The sequence below is a fragment of the Exophiala oligosperma genome (assembly GCF_000835515.1).
Source record: "Exophiala oligosperma strain CBS 72588 unplaced genomic scaffold supercont1.8, whole genome shotgun sequence".
In the NCBI taxonomy this organism is placed as follows: Eukaryota; Fungi; Ascomycota; class Eurotiomycetes; order Chaetothyriales; family Herpotrichiellaceae; genus Exophiala; species Exophiala oligosperma.
Window position 1 is genome coordinate 1,397,923 of NW_015622825.1, and position 19,447 is coordinate 1,417,369.

General features: G+C 52.0%; 6 protein-coding genes across 6 annotated transcripts; 2 read left to right on the plus strand and 4 right to left on the minus strand.

Annotated features, from left to right (window-relative positions):
• Nucleotides 1–404: 404 nt before the first annotated feature.
• PV06_08442 (uncharacterized protein) lies at nt 405–4,130 on the plus strand. The gene is made up of 3 exons (XM_016409778.1): nt 405–779; nt 835–3,402; nt 3,459–4,130. Exons 1-3 carry the CDS (start codon nt 726–728, stop codon nt 3,519–3,521), a joined length of 2,685 nt encoding a protein of 894 aa, XP_016260086.1. The 5' UTR covers nt 405–725; the 3' UTR covers nt 3,522–4,130.
• Nucleotides 4,131–4,406: 276 nt separating this feature from the next.
• On the minus strand, nt 4,407–6,758 carry PV06_08443 (uncharacterized protein). The gene is made up of 2 exons (XM_016409779.1): nt 6,455–6,758; nt 4,407–6,400 (listed from the first exon to the last, which is right to left on the minus strand). Exons 1-2 carry the CDS (start codon nt 6,465–6,467, stop codon nt 4,524–4,526), a joined length of 1,890 nt encoding a protein of 629 aa, XP_016260087.1. The 5' UTR covers nt 6,468–6,758; the 3' UTR covers nt 4,407–4,523.
• A 253-nt stretch (nt 6,759–7,011) lies between these two features.
• On the minus strand, nt 7,012–9,472 carry PV06_08444 (uncharacterized protein). The gene is made up of 2 exons (XM_016409780.1): nt 7,377–9,472; nt 7,012–7,317 (listed from the first exon to the last, which is right to left on the minus strand). Exon 1 carries the CDS (start codon nt 8,575–8,577, stop codon nt 7,525–7,527), a length of 1,053 nt encoding a protein of 350 aa, XP_016260088.1. The 5' UTR covers nt 8,578–9,472; the 3' UTR covers nt 7,012–7,317; nt 7,377–7,524.
• Nucleotides 9,473–9,753: 281 nt separating this feature from the next.
• Nucleotides 9,754–10,787, plus strand: PV06_08445 (uncharacterized protein). The gene has a single exon (XM_016409781.1). It carries the CDS (start codon nt 9,765–9,767, stop codon nt 10,212–10,214), a length of 450 nt encoding a protein of 149 aa, XP_016260089.1. The 5' UTR covers nt 9,754–9,764; the 3' UTR covers nt 10,215–10,787.
• A 3,260-nt stretch (nt 10,788–14,047) lies between these two features.
• On the minus strand, nt 14,048–14,586 carry PV06_08446 (uncharacterized protein; the record flags this gene model as incomplete). The annotated part of the gene is made up of 2 exons (XM_016409782.1): nt 14,048–14,430; nt 14,484–14,586. The coding sequence occupies 2 exons, from the start codon at nt 14,584–14,586 to the stop codon at nt 14,048–14,050; spliced, it is 486 nt and encodes a 161-aa protein (XP_016260090.1).
• Nucleotides 14,587–15,695: 1,109 nt separating this feature from the next.
• PV06_08447 (uncharacterized protein) lies at nt 15,696–17,617 on the minus strand (the record flags this gene model as incomplete). The annotated part of the gene is made up of 3 exons (XM_016409783.1): nt 15,696–16,971; nt 17,069–17,518; nt 17,568–17,617. The coding sequence occupies 3 exons, from the start codon at nt 17,615–17,617 to the stop codon at nt 15,696–15,698; spliced, it is 1,776 nt and encodes a 591-aa protein (XP_016260091.1).
• Nucleotides 17,618–19,447: the final 1,830 nt, after the last annotated feature.

Consider the following 19,447-nt stretch of genomic DNA (forward strand, 5'->3'; position numbering starts at 1 on the left):
GGATCGATAGGGTGGTGATACAGGGTTCTCGAGATGCATATGCCGGATTTTGGCAGGGCGAGAGACAGGAGGGAAAAGACACATTGTCCTGATGTCTCCTGCGCGAGTAAACGGTAGATGCACATATGCTTGTAGTTGTCGACAGGGCTCTTCAAGGGCTTCAAGGGATGATCACGGCCACAGATTTTCGGCTTTGGCATTGTTGATTGATGGAGTTTCTTCCTGCGCTGAAACAGTCAGTGCTAAAACGGCCCCTAAACCAAAAGGGGAATTGCTGCTGCACGTCCGCGTCCAGTGCCTAAAAGGCCCTAAAGAAAAAGTGCGAGGGCCTGGCAAGTGTGTCTCGTATACCTATTAACAAATTGATGCATTCGATTCACATCCAAGTACGTACTCCCCAACAACAACCCTCTGTTGGACACACTCAACCAACTCACCAAGTCACGGTCAAGTCCCTCATTCATCCAGGGCATCTCCACGAGCTTCACAACTTCCTCCTACACTTCAGACCCTCACTTGACGACCATCCTTCGTTTGAACCCCTTCGTCTTTCCTTCCGCACTCCGCAGGTCCTGTTGCGCGTTCGTCAACACAGCAGCCATACCTCAACAGCATCATTCTCCTACGATAAATCACACCTCCTCTGATCTCATTGCAGGCGTGTGCAGAATTACTCGTTGATGATGGTATAATCCGGACCTCCCCCCTTGTTGAACTGTACCAAAATGGAGCCACCAGAGCCGGCACAGCAGAACGGAGGAAATTCTGACGTGGAAGAGGTACACAAGAAACAGCCGCCTCCTATATACGTTCGTTTTCTCTGACAAGATGTAGAAGTTTGAAGATGCTACCGACGTGAACGAGGAGTCTAAACCAGACGCCTCTCCAGAAGATCATTCTCCGTCCGTTCCCAGTAGCCCTACCGAACCGCAGCCGGCTTCTGAGCCTCAACCGCCCCCATCGTCACAATCTGAAACTGGATCAAACAATCGAGACAGTGCGCAGAGCTCGGAGTCGGAAGTACCAACGAAACAAACAGATGGCACCCCAGCCGACAGTCCAAGTTCCGCACATCCCTCTGAGGTTCAGGCTGTCCCTTCCCTCAAGGCCCCAGAAGAGGCGGCCGACCAAGCGAATCAGCCAGAAAAAACAGATCCTCCTAAACCTCCTGCTCGTCCCTCTAGATTTCAGGGATTCTCAGCTTCTCTGCCCTCTGTGTCGTGGGGTGCGCCTCCCAACAGAAAAGCTTCAGACGCACGAGCGCCGTCGCCGCAGCCGCCGCCGCCACCACCACCTGCTCAAACCTCATCCTTTGGCCGTAAAGTTACAACCCCTTTTGGCTGGTTAAGCCGAGCCACCTCCACGCCCAAGGAAACTCGTTCGCCTCCTTTATCATCAAAAGCACAAGTCGACGCTCGCCGGAATACTACTGCATCTGGGTCGACTCTCGGCAGCAATCCAGATCTGATGTTGAAAACTCTAGAAGATGCACAAGATGGATCAAATGGTCCCAAACAGCCGTCGAGAGCCTCCTTGAGGGAGCAGTTCAAGATGTTGCGGCTTCGGGAAGAGGCAGGCATAACTAGCCTGGAAGGTACGGACAATGCGGAGGGTGGTGCGATAGCCGGACTAATAGGACGATCAACGAGCCTGGGGGTCGGCATTGCGACACCAGGCACTATCGGTCAGGATGAGGCAGTGGTTACGACACCAGTCATGTCACCATCATCACCAATGACGGAATCAATACCCATAAATCCCAGCCTGGCTCAAGGCACTGTCGCAGGAGTCGCAGCAGCAGCGGCAGATACAGCGACACCTATTGACTGGGACTTCTGGCAAAATGTTGTCAATGAAGGGCCCCAGGCTGTCGCCAAAACGAGTCCCGATGAATTCACGCAGGCTATCACCGGTGGAATTCCACAAACCATCCGACCAGTCATATGGCAAGTTCTGGCTGGCAGTAAAAACGAAGAGCTTGAAGCTGTCTATTGGGATTTACGGAATCGTGGGACAAACGCTGAAGTGAAGGAAGCACCCCCCAAATCACCTTTACTCAACGGCCACCACGTCAATGGCAGTGTGAAGGAGAAGGAATCTGTCGCGTCATCACGGTCTTCAATTCGATCGGATCATTCGACACCGGCTACTAGTGCTACTGTCGGATTGGCTTCTCCTTCACCCTCCCAAGAACAGACCGACCCAATGGTTGCTGCAAGGCTCCAGACTCAACTAGCGGCCGAGAAGGCCAAGAAGGCCAAAGAAGATTCGGCAGCGCTGGCCAAGCTTGAGAAGATGATAAAGCGAGACATGGGCTCAAGAACCTCATATTCAAAGTATGTGGCAGCAGCGGGCTTACAAGACGGTCTTTTCCATGTGTGTCGAGCATATGCGCTCTTCGATGATGCGGTGGGCTATCCTCAAGGCATGAACTTCGTCGTTATGCCTTTGCTCTTTACCATGCCCGAAGAAGAGGCTTTTTGTCTTCTGGTTCGGCTGATGAACAAATATCAACTGCGGGACCTTTTTATTCAGGACATGCCGGGTCTACACCTTCATCTTTACCAATTCGAAAGATTATTAGAGGACCTGGAACCAGCCTTATACTGTCATCTCAACCGGCGAGGCGTCAATCCAAAGTTATACGCAACACAATGGTTTTTGACTTTGTTTGCGTACCGATTCCCCTTACAACTCGTCATGCGTGTTTTCGACTTGATACTGTGTGAAGGCCTTGAAGGCGCGATACTCAAGTTTGGTATGGCGGTTATACAACGCAACGTCCAAACACTTTTGGCCATGAACGACATGCAAGCGTTGACCAACTTTCTCAAAGAAAAATTGTTCGACGTATACACCGACGCAACACCGTCATCAAAGTCGATATTGGAGTCTGGGTTTTTCGGCAGTTCAGGTGGTTCGGATACCGAAGTGTATCGAGCAGATTTGCTCGTTCAAGATGCTTGTGCTGTCAAGCTCACTCCTGAGATGCTCGCTCGATATCGCGAGGAATACGAAACCACAACAAAAGCCGATAGAGCCCGTGAGACCGAGCTCGAGAATCTCAGAACTGATTGCGCCACCAAGGCTTCTCAAATTCGATCTCTGGAGACGCGGGCCGAAAAATCAGACGCCGAACACGTCGAGCTTGCAAATGAGCTAGTCAGGCTCAAGGTCGAAAATGGCGACCTTTTGGACCGGAATGAAAGTTTGACTGGACAGGTGGAGGAACTGAAAAAGGTGGCTCAGACCGAGGCCGCCAATGTCGAAGAGAGAATGAGAGCCGGCACCGAACAAGTCATGCAACGCAACATTGAAGTACAGAATCAGAACCGTCACATGGAAGAGCAAATGGCCGAGATGGAAAAAGAGCTTGTGGAGATGAAGATGAAGTATGCTGAGGTGAGTTTAGGATATTGTTTTCTGGCGACGGGCTCGTGCTAACGTCTGATTTACAGCTTAACGGTGAACACGAAGGGCTCAAGCAGAAATGGAACGACTTGAAGCGAGCTCTTGAATGATTTTCCCTTTTCCTACCCAACACACTGTAAACATGGCTTCCGGCTTCTTGATGACCATCAACAGTACTATTGTCTGACTGGACTACATTCCTCAGGTCTCTTTGTGTACATCTATCTTCTAGGGCAGTTAACTGACCTTCCGGTTCTGACGTTCGGCTTTGTGACAACGCGGGATGGCTTGTATATGAGAAGCCTGTGTCGGTGGACTTGTATTTCGTGGTTCTTGACGTGACAAGACGACGGACTCGCCGGCGTTGATGGCCAATCTGGCGTCCCAATCTGGCGTACGGGGTGGGATGGAACTGGTTCGAAATGAAGCCGCGTGTCAAAGACGTGGGCATGTTTTTTTTAATTGTGCAGTGGTTTCCCACCACACGGCCAAAGGGGTGTTGGTTGGGCAAGGATTGTATCGTATCGTATTGATACACGGCTTTTGACGGACGACACTTCGAAAATAGATAAAAGAGATACCACCTACGTGATATGACATATGGGGGTTTTTTGTTATTTCCCATCAACGGAAACGAAGAACATGGGTAGTTCCGAGTATATCGACACGGTGTTTCTCATGCCTTTGCAGAGGGGGCTTGTTTGAGTTTGATTGATACTCCGTAGGTAACGTAGGCGGGAAGCTGACGGGCGATGCCCTGGAGATTCGCCATCAGGCTTCTTGTTGTTCGCGGGCACTGTATCCTGTACATGTTTCAGACTCTCGTGGTGGCGAAGGGAAAAGAGGTAGTACTGTGTATAGGAGGTAGTGAGGTACAGCAGGTACGTCGGGGGTTAGGGATGGAGTGCTGCAAATGAACAAGCCACACAAGATGCGAGAGAGGCCATCACTTGTACGTAACACTTTGTCCGGTGTGTCTCTAGGTAGCAGTGCAAGTCTTTTCATTTCTACTCTACCTGTCTCCCTGGGCACTCGCCTCCCGGGACCGCCCCTGTGTACGTATATGTGTATATATACTCCGTATATAGGAACCACGAGATCATTTTCGGTTTCTACAACCTCACTTTCCCGGCCTTGAGATCCTCCCACTCTTTCGGACCGTACTCGACGTACCTGTCACCACCCGGAGGGAGCCAAAACATGCGGTCGTCGGGACTGGACTGGCGGATCTTGTCGACGTCGACGCCCTCGGCGCGCAGCCTGCCCTTTTGCAGCTTCATGGTCCCCGTGTACTCGAGCTGCGGGACGACGCGCAGGAAGATGGGCACGGCGTAGCGCGGGAGCACCTTGATGGCGTACGCGGCCAGGGCGGCCAGGTCGAGGGCGTCGGCCGCGACGCCCTGCGCGGGGACGATGGCGGCACAGCCGGCGCGGCCGTCGGTGCGAGGGACCATGACGCCGTAGACGTTGGCCTCGGCGATCTGGTCGGAGCGGCCCAGCACGTCCGAGACCTCGTTGGTCGACACGTTCTCGCTCTTCCACCGGAACGTGTCGCCGAGCCGGTCGACAAAGTAGACGCGGCCGTGCGGGTCCTGCCTCATCATGTCGCCGCTGCGGAACCACCAGTCGCCCTTGCCGAAGACGTCGCGGAGCTGCCTCTTTTCCCACGCCCCGTCGTTCTTGTAGTACGTCGTGAACGACGCCGTCGTCGGGTCGATCCGGTGCAGCACCTCGCCCGGCTCGTCGACCCCGACCTCGACCGCGAAGCCGTTCCCGTCGCGCACCACCTCGCCCGAGTCGACGTCCATGCGGACGCGCTTCTCGTTGGCGCCGTTCCAGTACCGCCAGAGGGGCCCGCGGATGGCGAGTGCGTTGCGGCCGAACTCGCCGCGGTTCTCGTTGAAACACGCCCCGAGCCCGTCGGTGGCCGCGTAGAGTTCGTTGATCGTCTCGATGCCGAACCGCTCGCGAAACACTTCCCACACGTCGGGCCGCATGCCGTTGCCCCATGCCTTTCTGACATTGTGTTGGCGGTCGAGAGGCGACGGCGGCGCGTTCACCAGGTACCGACACAGTTCCCCGACATACTGTAGTATGTCCGCGCCCGAGGACCGCACTTCGGGCCAGAATGTCCTGTGACTGAACTTTCGCGACAGGACGACGCAGGAGCCGGCGTAGATGCTCGGTGTCATGCACAGCCCGTGGGCGGCCCCGTGGTACAGGGGCAGGCAGGTGTACATTCGGTTTTTGGGCTTGAGTCTGAGGTACAGTGCGACACTGCGTGCGGTGTTGAGTTCACGGCCTCGTCGCATCACGACGCCCTTGGGCAGACCTGTCGTGCCCGAGGTGTAGATCAAGCTTGTTGTCTCGTCGGGTTTGGCGCCCTGCTGGCGAGATCTGGGCAACGGAGTTTTGTCGGGTAGTGAAGAAATGGAGTCCGCGTCGTAGTAGATCGTCTTGATGTTGGCCGAAGAGAGTTCGGCCTCGCAGGGCTGTACAAGAGGCTGGGTTGCTCGATCGGCGAGAAGATACCGTGCATCGGAGAGTTTGACCGAATGTGTGAGAGGAGCAGATGTGAGGTTGCAGTTTATGAAGGCTGGACACGCCCGGATGGCCTCCAAAGCGAACCACAGAAGTAGGTATTCGGGGCTGTTGCCGCCATCTAGACCCACGATCTCCTGAGGTTGTATGTCCAAATCTTTCAACAGCCAGTTTCCCACGCGTTGGAGGTCGTCGTAGAACTGTTTGTATGTCCATCGTCGGTCTTCGAATATGAGGAAGAGGTTGTTTGCGTTCTTTCCCAGTGCATGGTCCTCAATCAAGTGGTATACGAGCAATTTGTTCTGCTTGGTTCTTTGAGTGATGTATTCGATGGCATCTTTGGTCCCTGCCAAAGTGCCCGCCTGGAGGTCGTGTCTGATCAGGTATTTGGCATCGAGATATGCTGCCGTGGCCAGGCCACCGGCCACAGCTGCCGCAACTGTGGTCACTAGAATCTGAGGGTCAGCAGTCTGTAGAAGTCACCAAAGAAGGGAGGACTCACGCCCGGGTGCCATGCTTGCTTCTCAAGGTGTCTGAACAGGGTACGGAAGGATGGAGAGTGCATCAAGGCCATCATGTCTGAGAAGAGCATCATCATCTTGGTCAGAGTCCGCAGGTACGTGTACTAGTACCGAGGTAGAAATGCTGAGCTCATATACAATCAGACCCGTGGTCCCGAGTTACGTCGGCTAAGATGTGCTCACTCGCCTCTCCTCGCAAGTAAATGGCCAAGTGGGTGAAATGCGGAGGGGAAAGGCGTGGAGCATGGACACTCCGTATCAAGAGAGAGATTCAGGGTATCAGGCCTGTACATAACATACGTACCTCGTACTCGTACACAACAACCAGGAGGAGGGTGAGAGCGGAGAAATTCACTAATCCAAATATAGCATAGACCCGGACTTAACACAACCTCGGGCCGGTCAGAGCATCAGATGAAGGTCCATCCGATTCCTACCCCTTTTCGTTCAGCAAGGACAATATCTACACAAGTACGGAGTATCTCGCCAAACTGTTCAGCTCGTGATAATGCAAGCGTCATTATTCTTATTTTATTCAAAGGTTTCAAGAGCTCTATCAGCTCTGGATGGACGCGCGGGGCTGGTGCGCTTTAGTTTCTTCACACATTTCAGTGCACCATACCTAGTATTGGATGCAGCACTTCCTCTTCAGCTCTTCTCCAGTCTCTTCTTCTTCTCCCGCCTCAGATCAGGATCCAACTCAATCTTCTATCCTTACAAACCACAAAACCCCACAGTCCAGAGCCCTAGTTCCAAAGTCTGGTCTTGATTTGTTGAGCTCAGCGTCTGGGGTGAGGGTAAGCACTTGAGGTTGGAATGTTGTCAAGGTAAGACATTTGAGTCCCTGTATGTTCAAGAATTAGTTGACGCCATTGATCGTGGAGTCTCATGTTAAGCACATACCTGTCAGATTGATTTGGTGACTGCATCGTGCCTGGCCTTGGAGGCTTCTAGATCCGGCTAATGCTTCCTGATATCCAAGTGGGCATAGTAGCTGTCTTCTCGCAGTTTGAAAAAACACCGATGAGGCATCGTCGTGCCCATGTTTCGTTCACATTCTGGGCTTGGCTCCGTAGCGACTGGTGCCCAGTGGCGGAAACTCCTCAAGATCCAAGGGCTCAGTATAACCGTCACCTTTCAGATGTATGCCGACCTCAACTGACTCCATCATTGGTGTCACTCCTTCACATTGGCTGAAGATGTCACTCATTGCCTGTTGCTCGCAGTCATCTTCTTTCACGATCATCAAGCCAGGCTGATTCTCTGCGGTCTTCTTTTGTGCCAGGTCATTCCCAAGGTCGGCAAGATGAAGATAGACCTGACCTTTCTCCTCAAACGCCGGATCCTCATCCATGTTGACGTTGTTGACGTACACTTCAGAGGGGGATGGGCCGCTAGTGTACACCGGACCGGTCTGGTCAAGAGGCACTGGAATTAGGAACGATTGATCGTGCCATGCGACGGTAGATTGAGATGGCGCGCGAGGCGGTGGCAGGAATCTTCCGACCTTGGTTCGTGCCAACTTGCTTTCCCGATTGTCACCATTCCATTTCAATTCTGCTGGTAGTGGCCAGTCGGCGACGATGCCCGCATATTCGGCAGACCAAATTGTAGGTACCGCAAGCACAGGACTCATACCATCTGTGAAGATCTTCCCTTGTTCACCGAATTTCGAGACAATCTTTCGTTGACCCTTGGGTATGTGTTTCCACGCCGAGAGTTGATCTCTTAAGATTCTCGCGTTCTTCTCCCGGTCCTCTGCAGCAAGAGCTGTGATCTCAGCTTTGTGCTGCGTCCACTCGCTACCATTCTGAGGAAAGATGGTGGATGGGTCACCATTTGGTCTTGCCTGTTGCTTGAAGTGCTCGGGTGCAATATGACGGACACGTTGACGAACACGCTCATATTCTTCCTTTTCAAGGATGTGATGGCTCTTCCATGTCTTCGAAGCGGTATGGGATGGCATAACCATAAGTTGCATTTGAGAGTCTGCGTGGGCTTGTTGATTACCATTGTCCATGTGTATTTGGGCATCAGTACTCTGCTGGGATGGCTTGGTGGTCATTCGACTGCAGCTGGGCTCCATGATGAGTAGACCTGGCATTGTGAGCGGCGATGGCTTCCAACTCTAATTTGAGTCTTGGTCGAAGCTTCAGCGGAGGAGATATGGGGAGAGTCTTGAAGGTAGGAAATAATGAGGAGGCGAAGGAAATATCTACCGTTCGAGACACTAGACACTTGACTGTGTGTGTATGTCCTTTTTGTCCTAGAGGATGTGCCTTGACAACACTATCAAGAAGTGAGAGGACAAAAGGACGGTTATTCAACCCCCCCGTATTGAACCTTGGAGTATGAAGTAGTTGCAGGTAGTTGTAAGAAACTTCGTGTTACACCTGAGGGAATGTCGGGATGCTGCTCAACTGCGAGGAACGATGCTTCTTGTGATTGTCAAGATCAAATCATAATGCTCGTGAGATATTTCATCAAAGACAGATCCAGATCGGTTTTTCTGAAGTGTTTGAATGCGATTGAATATTGTGTTTTTGTTTTCATACCCTGGCTGCCTTGGGCAATATATCAACGCCCCAGAAAGGGCGTTGGCGGGTGAACCTATTGTCACGGCGATGAATAGGCCGAATGAATCTCTCTTCACTTCTGCAGGCATCAACGATAATGTCTCTTGTTAAGATCATTCCGATAGACGGCGCCCTTCCCTCAACACATCAGGTACCGCGCGGCTGGATCGTTGAGGAGAATCTGATTCTTCCGTTTGATGGGGGGGAATCGACGGCGAGATCGGCAGGGCAGAACATTCACAGCTCCCGGGACAACATCGGGACGGCTGGCAATGGAAGCCGGGAACTTGAAAAGCCAAATGTGCACTCTGAGGCCGCGCCTTGCGAATGCACTGGCATCCATCAACAAAGGGTGTTGGGCGGCAGAGAACTTCACCAGACTGAGCACGTCGCCCTGAAAGGGGCTCACCGTCAATATACTTCACCATGATGATCAATTTACTTGTGATATTAGTCCGCGCGATCGGAGACAGCATAGTGAGGGTGAATGTTGTTGTTGATTGACAAATTGAAGGTGTTGAATGTTTGGTAAAGGAATGAGACCATGAAACCGGCAAAACAGAGGCATCGGTTGAACTTCGGCGACCGAATTCGGCATCGTCATCACTGCTACGGTCGGTTATTCGTGCCGAGATGCAACTTACATCGCGACGCGTCTCACTTGATCCTACAATTCGATCTCTATTGTCTTCAGTTCTTTGTTACAGCCTCAATCATGCCTTCTGTACAGCTACGGACAAGGCCACTGCCTGAGGTGAATGGGCCATCGACTGATCCACTTCCAACCCTTCTTCAGACGCCTTCTGGACTGGCAATACTCGAAATGCAAGGCACGATTCATGGACCATTCCCTCATGCAGATGAGACAGTCACTGAGGTACAGACTATAGACGTGGGTCGGCTGGAGTTCCCACTGTACAACACAAAAGAGCCTCTTGAAGGAAAATGGATGAAAAAGGTGTATTTGTATGTCGGCAAGCATCAACGATTGACTGGTGAGATCAAGAAGTTGGCAAAACCTCTAGCAGTCATCCAGAAAGTCAACCCAGAGGATGAAGTCAATGGCACGCCTACAGCTACCTCTACAAATGAAGACCTGGAAGTCTTGGAGATAGTCAAGTATAAGCTGCTTTTCAGCGGAAGACCAGAACCCGTTGGCGAATGAGCGACAAAGTTCAGAAACCACCATTCGACGGGCCCTGGGAGAATGCCAATACAACGGGACTCTACGCATTTCCGAAATAGGTTGGCATTCTTCGAGGAGTCGAGAACAGGAGAAATGCCAGCCACATTTCTCTGCCTCACTTGCATCCGTCCTCAAGTCAGCGATTCCCGAACTCACACACGGAAATGGCGCATCAGCCGCCATACCGGCATCAAGTTATCTAGATGCGCTTGACTGCTACAGGATCACAACTTGCCCAAGGTGCGTCTGGACGAAAGTTGCGGCTCGTTCGCTCGAAGGGGATGCTACAGACTCACCTCTCGAGTTGGGAATACGCCGCCCCAGACTGCCGACCTGAGTCTCGTGGGCTCGGAAAGAGACATGTAACGACCAAGGGAGCCGATTTACTCGTTAAAATATGAGGTTGCGTCTCTGGGCCGAACAAACATAAACGACAAGGGCACTGTTCATTATGTCCTCCGGGACAGTATTATGTCAGCACACAGATGCTAAGAGATGCCAATTGTGATCAAGCTTCGTGGCGGGCCGTCGGGAGTTTTTACTGTACTGGAGATAGGATACGAGCACGGTCTCTGTCCATATACAACTACATCACCGCTTTATATCTGTCTCAAACTGGGTCTCATTTTCTGAATGCTCCAAACTCATTCCTATTCCCTTTACATCTTGCTTGCCGACAGACTTCTGCCCAGTCTCAAACCTCCAGCCTATCTCGGTAAGCCTGATCTAGTCCCATTGCAGGACGGAAATCCTACCTCGGCGAAAGGAACGGCTCTTATCGATGAGGATCTGCACCATTTCACCTGATCAAAATACTACCTTGCGAACCTCGCGCGCGTATGGCGTATCATTTTATTACTCTACGTCTCGCACTTTGAGGGGGTTTTGTTGATCTTATCTGCGGAGACGGGAGAATTCCCGTTCCATTCGCTGTTTCTACAATCCTTTGATGCAAGATGAGCCACGCGCGCATCTCCCATCGTCTGCCTCCCTTCGGTGATACTGGCTTATCGAAGGTTCTCACATTTGTGTGGGGGACTACTGCGTACATATAGGCTTCCTAAGCTTTTCTCGCCCTTTCAGCAAAACGTTTGAACATGCTTCGTCTGTAGCTTAAACGATTCGACGATTCTTTTCCTCTTTTCCAACCACATATGCCCGTCAAAGATGTTGCAAAGATCGCCTACGCATACATGGATGCCCGCATGGGTGCCAGAATCGACTACGACACTCGCTGTCCTACTCATGCTCTGCTCAATGTCCCAATCTACGGTTCACACATGCCCCCGACCCTTGGTGTGCTCCTGCTAATATCACATCGAGTCTAGACCGGAGGATATGATGGATCCATGCTCAACGGACTCAACATCCTGCCTTCCTACACCGATTATTTCCATTTGAACCCTGCGACCACCGGGCTCAACACGGCGTCAGTCTTCATCGGAGGCTTCCTCGGTCCACTGGTCACTGGCGTCCTCACGGACAGGATCGGCCGACGCCTGACCATCTTCTGGGGCTCCGTCGTCACTCTCGGCGGTGTCATCCTCCAAACGGCCGCGCAAAATATTGCAATGTTTGTAATTGCGAGAATCTTTCTCGGGTTCGGTGCTGCCGTCTCCGGCATCGCGTCGGGAGTGTATCTCGCAGAAACTTTCCCAAGTCGATGGCGAGCTTGGGGCGTCGGTCTCCTGAACGACTTTTATTAGTGAGCTGACCACTCTCGACAAGTAATCCGTCCTTGTATCTTTCTGTTTTTGACTGACCACGAGCTACCCGCAGTGTCGGCGCCCTGATTGCGGCCGGAATCACCCTCGGCACAGGGGAGTGGCAATCGACATGGGCGTGGCGCGCACCTTCTCTCTTTCAGGGAATCTTTTCACTGCTCTGTATCCTCGTGATACCATTCATGTATGTCTTGGACCTGCCTCCGCGAGCTCTTGCCCCGCCAGTGACCCCCTCACACGCCGATGTGGATTGTAATTGTTGTCGTGCTGACATACCAAACCCTCTTCTCCTCCAGTCCCGAATCACCACGATGGCTCGTCCACGAAGGCTTTTATGACTCGGCACGTACGGTCGTCGCCCAAACGAACGCAAATGGCGATTTGAACCACCCAATCTCGCTGATTGTGTACAAGGAAATCGTCGACACGTTGGAATGGGAGAAGAAGGAAGGTCGAACCATGAGTCCCAAGGAGATTGTCAAAACTCCTACGGCAAGGAAACGTCTTCTGATCGGCTCGTCTGCTGGGCCCTTTTCCTGCATAGCCGGAAATATCATTGCGTCGTACTATCTGGGAGATGAGCTGGTGAGTTGCCGTAGTACGTGGTGGTTGCGGTTACCATCAAGCTGACCGGTTTTACAGGACACTGCGGGAATCACGAGCTCGATACAGCAACTCAAAGCGGTACATACCCTTGTCGAGATTCGCCCTTGAACTTTGCTGACTTCGGCATTCATAGAACGTGGTCCTGAACGTGTGGTGCCTGTTTTGTGCACTTTTAGGGACACATCTAGCAGCAAACTGGGGTCGGAAGCCAACCGCGCTGCTATCTCAGGGACTTTTGATCGCATGTCTGTTTATCATTGGGGGATTGTCAAAAGTCTACGCCGACGATCCTAACGGCGCCTCGAAGAGCTTGATCTACGGCGATGTAGCCGTCATGTTCCTCTTCCAGGGCTTCTACTCAATCGCCTGGACACCATTGCTGTATCTGTACCCGCCCGAGGTGATGAATTATTCGATCCGGGCGAATGGTGTTGCTTTTTCGCAGTTGACCTTGAACGGTCTTGCGTGAGTTGAAACTTTTCCAGTCCTACCAACACCCGTCTGCGGCCCCTCGTTCACTGACATATTCACTGTGTAGGCTGGCACTCGTCTTTGTCATGCCGATCGGCATCAACAATATCGGATGGAGAATGTACATGATCAATGGAGGTTGGGACATTGTGACATTCTTTCTCATTGTAAGTCACCGACAAATGTCGAGCCGTTTATTCTGAAGAAGAATCCCTCGTCGAAGCCAAAATGTTGTAAATGACTGACTTTCGGGGATCGACAGTGGTATTACTGGGTCGAAACAAAAGGTAAAACTCTCGAGGAGATCGATGCCATCTTCGATGGTGAGAAACACTCGGCTGTACCTGATGTGGAGAATGTCAGGGCCGGGAGTGTGACCATTGATCAGAATGCCATCGAGGACGAGTTGCGGGAAGAGAAGATAACTTCAAAGACGGAATGAGTGCCACATAGTCCGAACCCAGGTGTCTCGTGTTGTTGTCGGATCCAGGACGATGATCGACAACGCGAGTCTTTCCGTCAGCATGACACCAAGAAAGTTCAACCCCTTCATCGTCAAGTCCTTTCTCTTTCTCCCACCCGAGCGGTCCCAAGTGATCAACGTACCATGCCGTGAATGCCTGTTCAAACTCCCCTTCTCAGTCTTCAGTCTTCATTCTTCAGTCTTCCAGCTCATTGAACCCTGACCCTGGCACGAAGCCATCCCCTCCCAACCGCCACAAGGGGAGGAAATCATCTTACCCTGGCTGTCTCCCGACGCGACGTGGGTCCAAATTGGCAAGGCCAATGATGTTCCCAGGGAGTTTGGTCTCCTGGGTCAAAAGCGAGTTCGGCCGATGACTCGACTTGGAAGAAATTCTGCCCTTCGGTCCAAAACCGCGCTGCTCTCGTCTACAAGTATTATGCCCGAACCGTGGTGTGGTGGGGGCGTCAGGGGCGGCGCGGGGACTAATAAAAAGTCGTCGTATGCTGCTCTGCATTCCTCTCTTCTGGTTTTGATGAAATCAGGGTTCAACGCCTGTCCCGCATCTTTTCGACCGTCTCAGGGCCGTGATCCTCCCCGTACCATTGGTCATCGTACGGTTCATACCCCCTGACCATTGCGAATTTCTCGGTGCGTGGACCCAGAAGACCAAAAGAGCATCGGAGGCTGTGTGCAGGAGCGTCATCCCCAAACACTCTGGCGTACGGTGCGGTACCCACCTCGACGTCCGTCCCAACGGCCTGCGTGTTGCCAGAGTCGGCCAGCTTGAGGTGGTCCTGGGCGTCGAGAAGGAGATTCGAGGGTCGAAGATCACCGTGCGCGAGTCCGAGAGATTGGTTCTCGGTCCGGTGGCCGGATCTATCGTCTGTCGGCTTCGAAGTCGCCTCTCGAGATCCCCTCCCGGGAGCAGCTGCATGAAATTCAGGTTTGGGAAGCGGAGAAAGCTGTGGGCGATGTGAGGACAGTAGGGAGGATTCTGTTGGAGTTTGTCAAATATCCGGTTCTCTATCTCGAAACCAGCGTCGCCTCGGATCGTCGCGCACTTGATGGCAATTTGGTCAGACATCTCGAAAACGACGCCGAGACCACCGCACCCCCAAAAGTCGGTACCCTTTCTCCCGAGTGAAGGTAATGCACGTTCTTTTGGTGACGAGGAATTGTGGAGATGGGTCCCAAGTATCTACGGAGTAGTGGTCCTTGCAAAAAGGGGTGTTCCCTTTTTCTCCTCCTGGGAGAGGGTGGTATTGCTACGAGTCTAAGAAGGAAAGGGGGTTGAGTTCAAGTAACTCGCCCCAAAACAGTGTCAAGGCTGTCTATCTATCTGAGATTGTGGCTTGTATCGGTGCAACAGGTGAAGGAGGGGAGGTTGGGCTCCTATACATACGTTCCATTATTATCAACCCATTGATATCAACACCTTTATTCTGCTTTCTATCTTTTGGCATTCTTCACCAGAGTAGTGTATACATGGCTGTATCTTTAAACCTTGAGAACTGGTCGAGATTGGGATATATACATCTTAAGTTGTCTTTCAACAGTACAGTAAGTTACTTGTTTGGCTTGGAGTGATAGGCTATAGACTTTGCATGAAGCATGTTCATTTGTTTCGACGTGCGATACGAGGAACAATGATCGATATTTTGGTGCCGTTTTATATTGACATTTTGAGGAGTTCTGGAGAGGTTAGCTCGGATGAGATCCCAACAAGACAATATTCTGACCGGTGCGACTTTATTTGTCGATCTACACTCCTATCCTCATAATTGCTTCTTCTCCCACAAGCACTTATCATTCAAGATGGAACAAAACCCAAGGATTTCTACAGGTAGACAATCGGTTTCTCACGGCGAATCAATTTCTTTCTGTTTCATTACGTTTTCAGATTCCATGTGTTGCTCGTATACCGAGTATATCATTATTCATAAATCCTCCCTTTTTTTTCTCTTCTCCAAAAAAGCAAAAGGAAAGGCATATATGTAAAGGAATGTTCACAGTTGGACTTGTTCAGCTTTTCACTCTTTCTTGCTTTCCGAGCGTCGCAACAATGTACTCGGGGTAAGTTTTCGATTTGTTGTTAACAAACGCGAATTATTTCCCCCTGTCGTGCTCGCATGCCGGACAACGAACCATCATCGTCAATCATCTTCGACCGATGTAACGAGCGAGCTCTCAACGTCAGCGTCTGAATCCAGATCGTCGCCATCCTCCTGCCGTGGCAGTAGCAGGGGCGGCGGCGGTGGTCCAATCATCCCAGACGGTCGATCCACATGGAGCAGTCTCCGTAATGACCGAGGTGACCACACTCGTGCCTCCTCCGCCACCAGTCGCGACGGTGCGTGTGACCGTTCCTGCCGGGACCGTGACGGGAACGGTGACCGTGACGACGCCGGTGCCGCCTCCTCCACAGGTCGTGACGGTGCGTACAGAGGTGACGGTCCCTGCCGGAACGGTAACAGGCACGGTGACGGTGTTCGTGGCGGAGCCTGGTACTGTCACGACCGAAGTGACCACGCTGGTGCCTCCTGTGACCGTGATGGTACGTATCGCGGTGACGGTACCGGCGGGGATCGTCACAGGGACGGTGACTGTTCCGGCCGGCACGGTAACAGGTACGGTGACAGTGTTCGTTCCGCCTGGTGCTGTCACAACCGAGGTAACGACGCTGGTAGCTCCTCCAACCGTGACGGTACGTATCGAGGTAACAGTTCCCGCGGGCACGGTGACAGGAACAGTAACGGTGTTCGTTCCTCCTGGTACCGTAACAACTGAAGTGACGACGCTGGTGCCTCCGGAAACTGTGACGGTGCTTGTCGCTGTAACGGTTCCTGCAGGAACTGTCACGGGGACGGTCACGGGAACAGTGACCGTGTTGGCATTTCCGGGGGATGTCACAACCGAAGTCACCGTCTGCACAGGTCCAACAGCAGTGGTTGTGCGTATGATGGTTTGAGTGCCCCCTGGTAGCGTGACGGTAGATCCAGGGCCTTGCGCGGTACTGACGACGGTTGTGGTTTGAACGACTGTCGTCGTGCCGGCTGGTAGAGTGACGGTTGAGGTCGTGCCTTGGCCTGGGACTGTTACTGTCGAGGCGGGTAATTGTTGAGTCACAGTAGTACCAGGAACTGTCACAGTGGTTGGCGTCCCTGGCTGAACCACCGTGGAGGTAACGGTTGAGCCTGGTCCTTGTTGCGTTACGGTGGTACCTGGAAGAGTCACTGTCACTGGAGGCAATCGCACAGTAGTCGGTGTGCCTGGCTGTACCACAGTAGTTGTGACGGTCTGGACTGGGCCAACTTGTATCGAGGTTATCGTGACTGTAGAACCCGGGATTGTTTGGAGGACCGTGGAAACAACAGTCGTGGTACCGCCGGGTGATTGTACGGTAAACGTACGCGTGACCGTGGCTGTTACTGTAGAGCCACCTCCATTGACAGTGGAAATCACGGTTGTTCTGCAAGTGGTCAGCAAAAAAATCCCAATTATAGGGCAGGAAAGAACATGAGGTTCGTACTCGAAAGATGGAATGTGCTGGAAAAGCCGATACTTACGTTGCAGTGGGTGCATTGAGAGTGCGAGTTTCCGTGACTGTAGAAATTCCACCACCTACACTGGAAATAACGGTGGTCGTAAATCCAGCACCAGGAGTTGTAACAGTCCTCGTTACTGTGTTCGCAGCTGGGCCACTTCCAGCAACTGTAGTCGTTACAGTACCTGGAACACAAGATGATCCTGTCGATCCAGGACTGACAGGAGTGCAGCTTAAGGCAGGAAGGGTGATAGTTTTGGTAAGGGTCGAAGGTGCAGACACGACGGGACAAGAACTACCTCCACCTCCTGGCAGAGTTGTTGTGATCACGCTGATACTGGTCACCGTAGAACCGGTGCATCCTCCAGTCACGCCGCCGACATCAGTTGTAGAGCTGCCTCCGGACGTTGTCCAATCACTCCAGACCGAGGAGTCTTGACGAGGAAGAACTGGATTGGCAAAGGCAAAGAGGCTGATGAAGATCAATACTAGCAGCGCGGAACAGTTTGGGCGAAACTCACCTTAGAGTAGAACTGGCAAGCAATGCCGAGTGAACCAATTTGCTCAACATCGTAGAGGAGGTATGACCTTCAAGCCCTACAACACTTTTTTCTTTTTGAAACGAATGGAAGACGGATGGATTCCTGTCGAGAGATGAACTGATAAACTCCTGGAACGAGAAACTTACTCTTTCTTATACATGCTCATCTTTGCACCACCGTGAGCAGGAACATTTGATGGTTCCTGGATCGGTCGATATCTGGGTAACAGTTGCCAGGGACAATCCGAGGCTGGGATCACCAGCTGCATATGCGGTGAAGAATAGACCAATGTAAGGTGATTCAACTCTTGGATAGAGGTACACTGTTGAGGGCCATCCTCAACGCTCTCCAGATACTGGGGCATATCATTGGATAGCATAGTCCTGTAGTACTGCAGCTGCGACCTTTGTGTGTCCGTGAATTGAGAGCAGGCAAGGTGACCAGCCTTCCCATTTTTGAGGCCAATGAGCTCAAAGACACAAGAATAGGGTAGTAGTCATAATGCATATCTGCAATGTCAGGGCATACTGCAGGTCGGAGGAGATGAATGCCGTACATAAATCAATACCTGGAGAAGCACGCCGTACTTGGACTTGGAAGAATCCCCGGACTCTTCGCAACCCAGTCCAGGCTGAGGAGACTACAACTAGGTAACACCGGCCAACAGCAGCATTTTCAGGTTGCGTGTAGAATTTCGGGGCCAAAGATATGGATCTGCGGATGACCACGTTTGAGGTTGCTGAAAATAGTTCTTCACCAGAGACAGCCATTGTACAGGTTTGACAACATCACTCAGATCATGTTGTCAGAGACAACAGACCGGATTCTGGACTCTGGCTACGTGCCAATCTGCGAGCATGACATCTGTGAGCGTGTACACTCCCAACCTTCCGCAGGTTGTTCCACGCAACGATGTGTACACGTGGTGGAGGGTCTCAATACTCAAGTGCAGTGTAACTCTGGGTGGAAGACATACCAGCCATCTGGCAAATGTACGTCAGCATCGATGTGTGAGATCCCGAGACCTACTTGTTGTGGTGCTTCTATCAGCGCGTACCCGAGTCACTGTGGCACAAGGTGGTCTCTCGTTGTACTTCTTCGCACGAATGGTCTGCCTGTCACGCAAACCATGACGGCACCGTCATACGGTTCCTGGCTCAACTGAGGGGAAGATGTGTTGTCAGTAGAAAGACAATTTCCGAGTCAACCACACAACTGGGACCGACTTCATAGCTGGCATGCCGCTGTTGCTCAGGATCGTTAAAGTACCACGGACCTGTCTTGTTTGTGGGACGAGAGGAGGCAGGTGAATGATGGTCTGCGTAACTAGCGGACAGATAGAAGCGGAGTCTTGTGTCTCAAAGAAAGATTCCATGGGCCGGTACTATGTGCTTCTAGAGTTTGGTTCAGCTATGAGCATGCAGTTCTCATTGGCAGTGATTGTTAAAATGTAGTCGGAAGCATGGAGTGCATCGGACAATGGAATGGGCGGACATGGCGAAAGAATATCGGCCAGTTTCCTCCGTTCTCCGTGTGGCTGGCCGTGTTATCAATGTGTCTGTCCGTCACGAGAATGGTTGGGAACGTATAGCTTGGTTGATTCTGGCACGTTCTCAAGGATCTTGTGGTAGTCTGATCAATAACGTGTGGCACTGTTGACTTGCCTGTGGAAGTCCATAGCCAGAGGGTTCGGGAGATCAATGGAAGGTGATACCTTTCGTTCGCTCAATGATATGGGCCAAGTAGTAACTCAGTGAGAATGGTCGATTGAGCATCACATGTGTTGAAGAGAAGGATGTCTGATTGTTTAGCCAAATGTGCAAAGCAGGCTTATGCCAGTGACAACTGCAGCAGAAGGA

Bases quoted from the DNA above. Each gene is read 5' to 3' on its own strand.
- PV06_08442 (XM_016409778.1), top strand. From the start codon at position 726: ATGGAGCCACCAGAGCCGGCACAGCAGAACGGAGGAAATTCTGACGTG. The intron at 780-834 runs GTACACAAGAAA...GACAAGATGTAG, and splicing joins GAAATTCTGACGTGGAAGAG to AAGTTTGAAGATGCTACCGA. The intron at 3,403-3,458 runs GTGAGTTTAGGA...TCTGATTTACAG, and splicing joins TGAAGATGAAGTATGCTGAG to CTTAACGGTGAACACGAAGG.
- PV06_08444 (XM_016409780.1), bottom strand. From the start codon at position 8,577: ATGCCAGGTCTACTCATCATGGAGCCCAGCTGCAGTCGAATGACCACC.
- PV06_08445 (XM_016409781.1), top strand. From the start codon at position 9,765: ATGCCTTCTGTACAGCTACGGACAAGGCCACTGCCTGAGGTGAATGGG.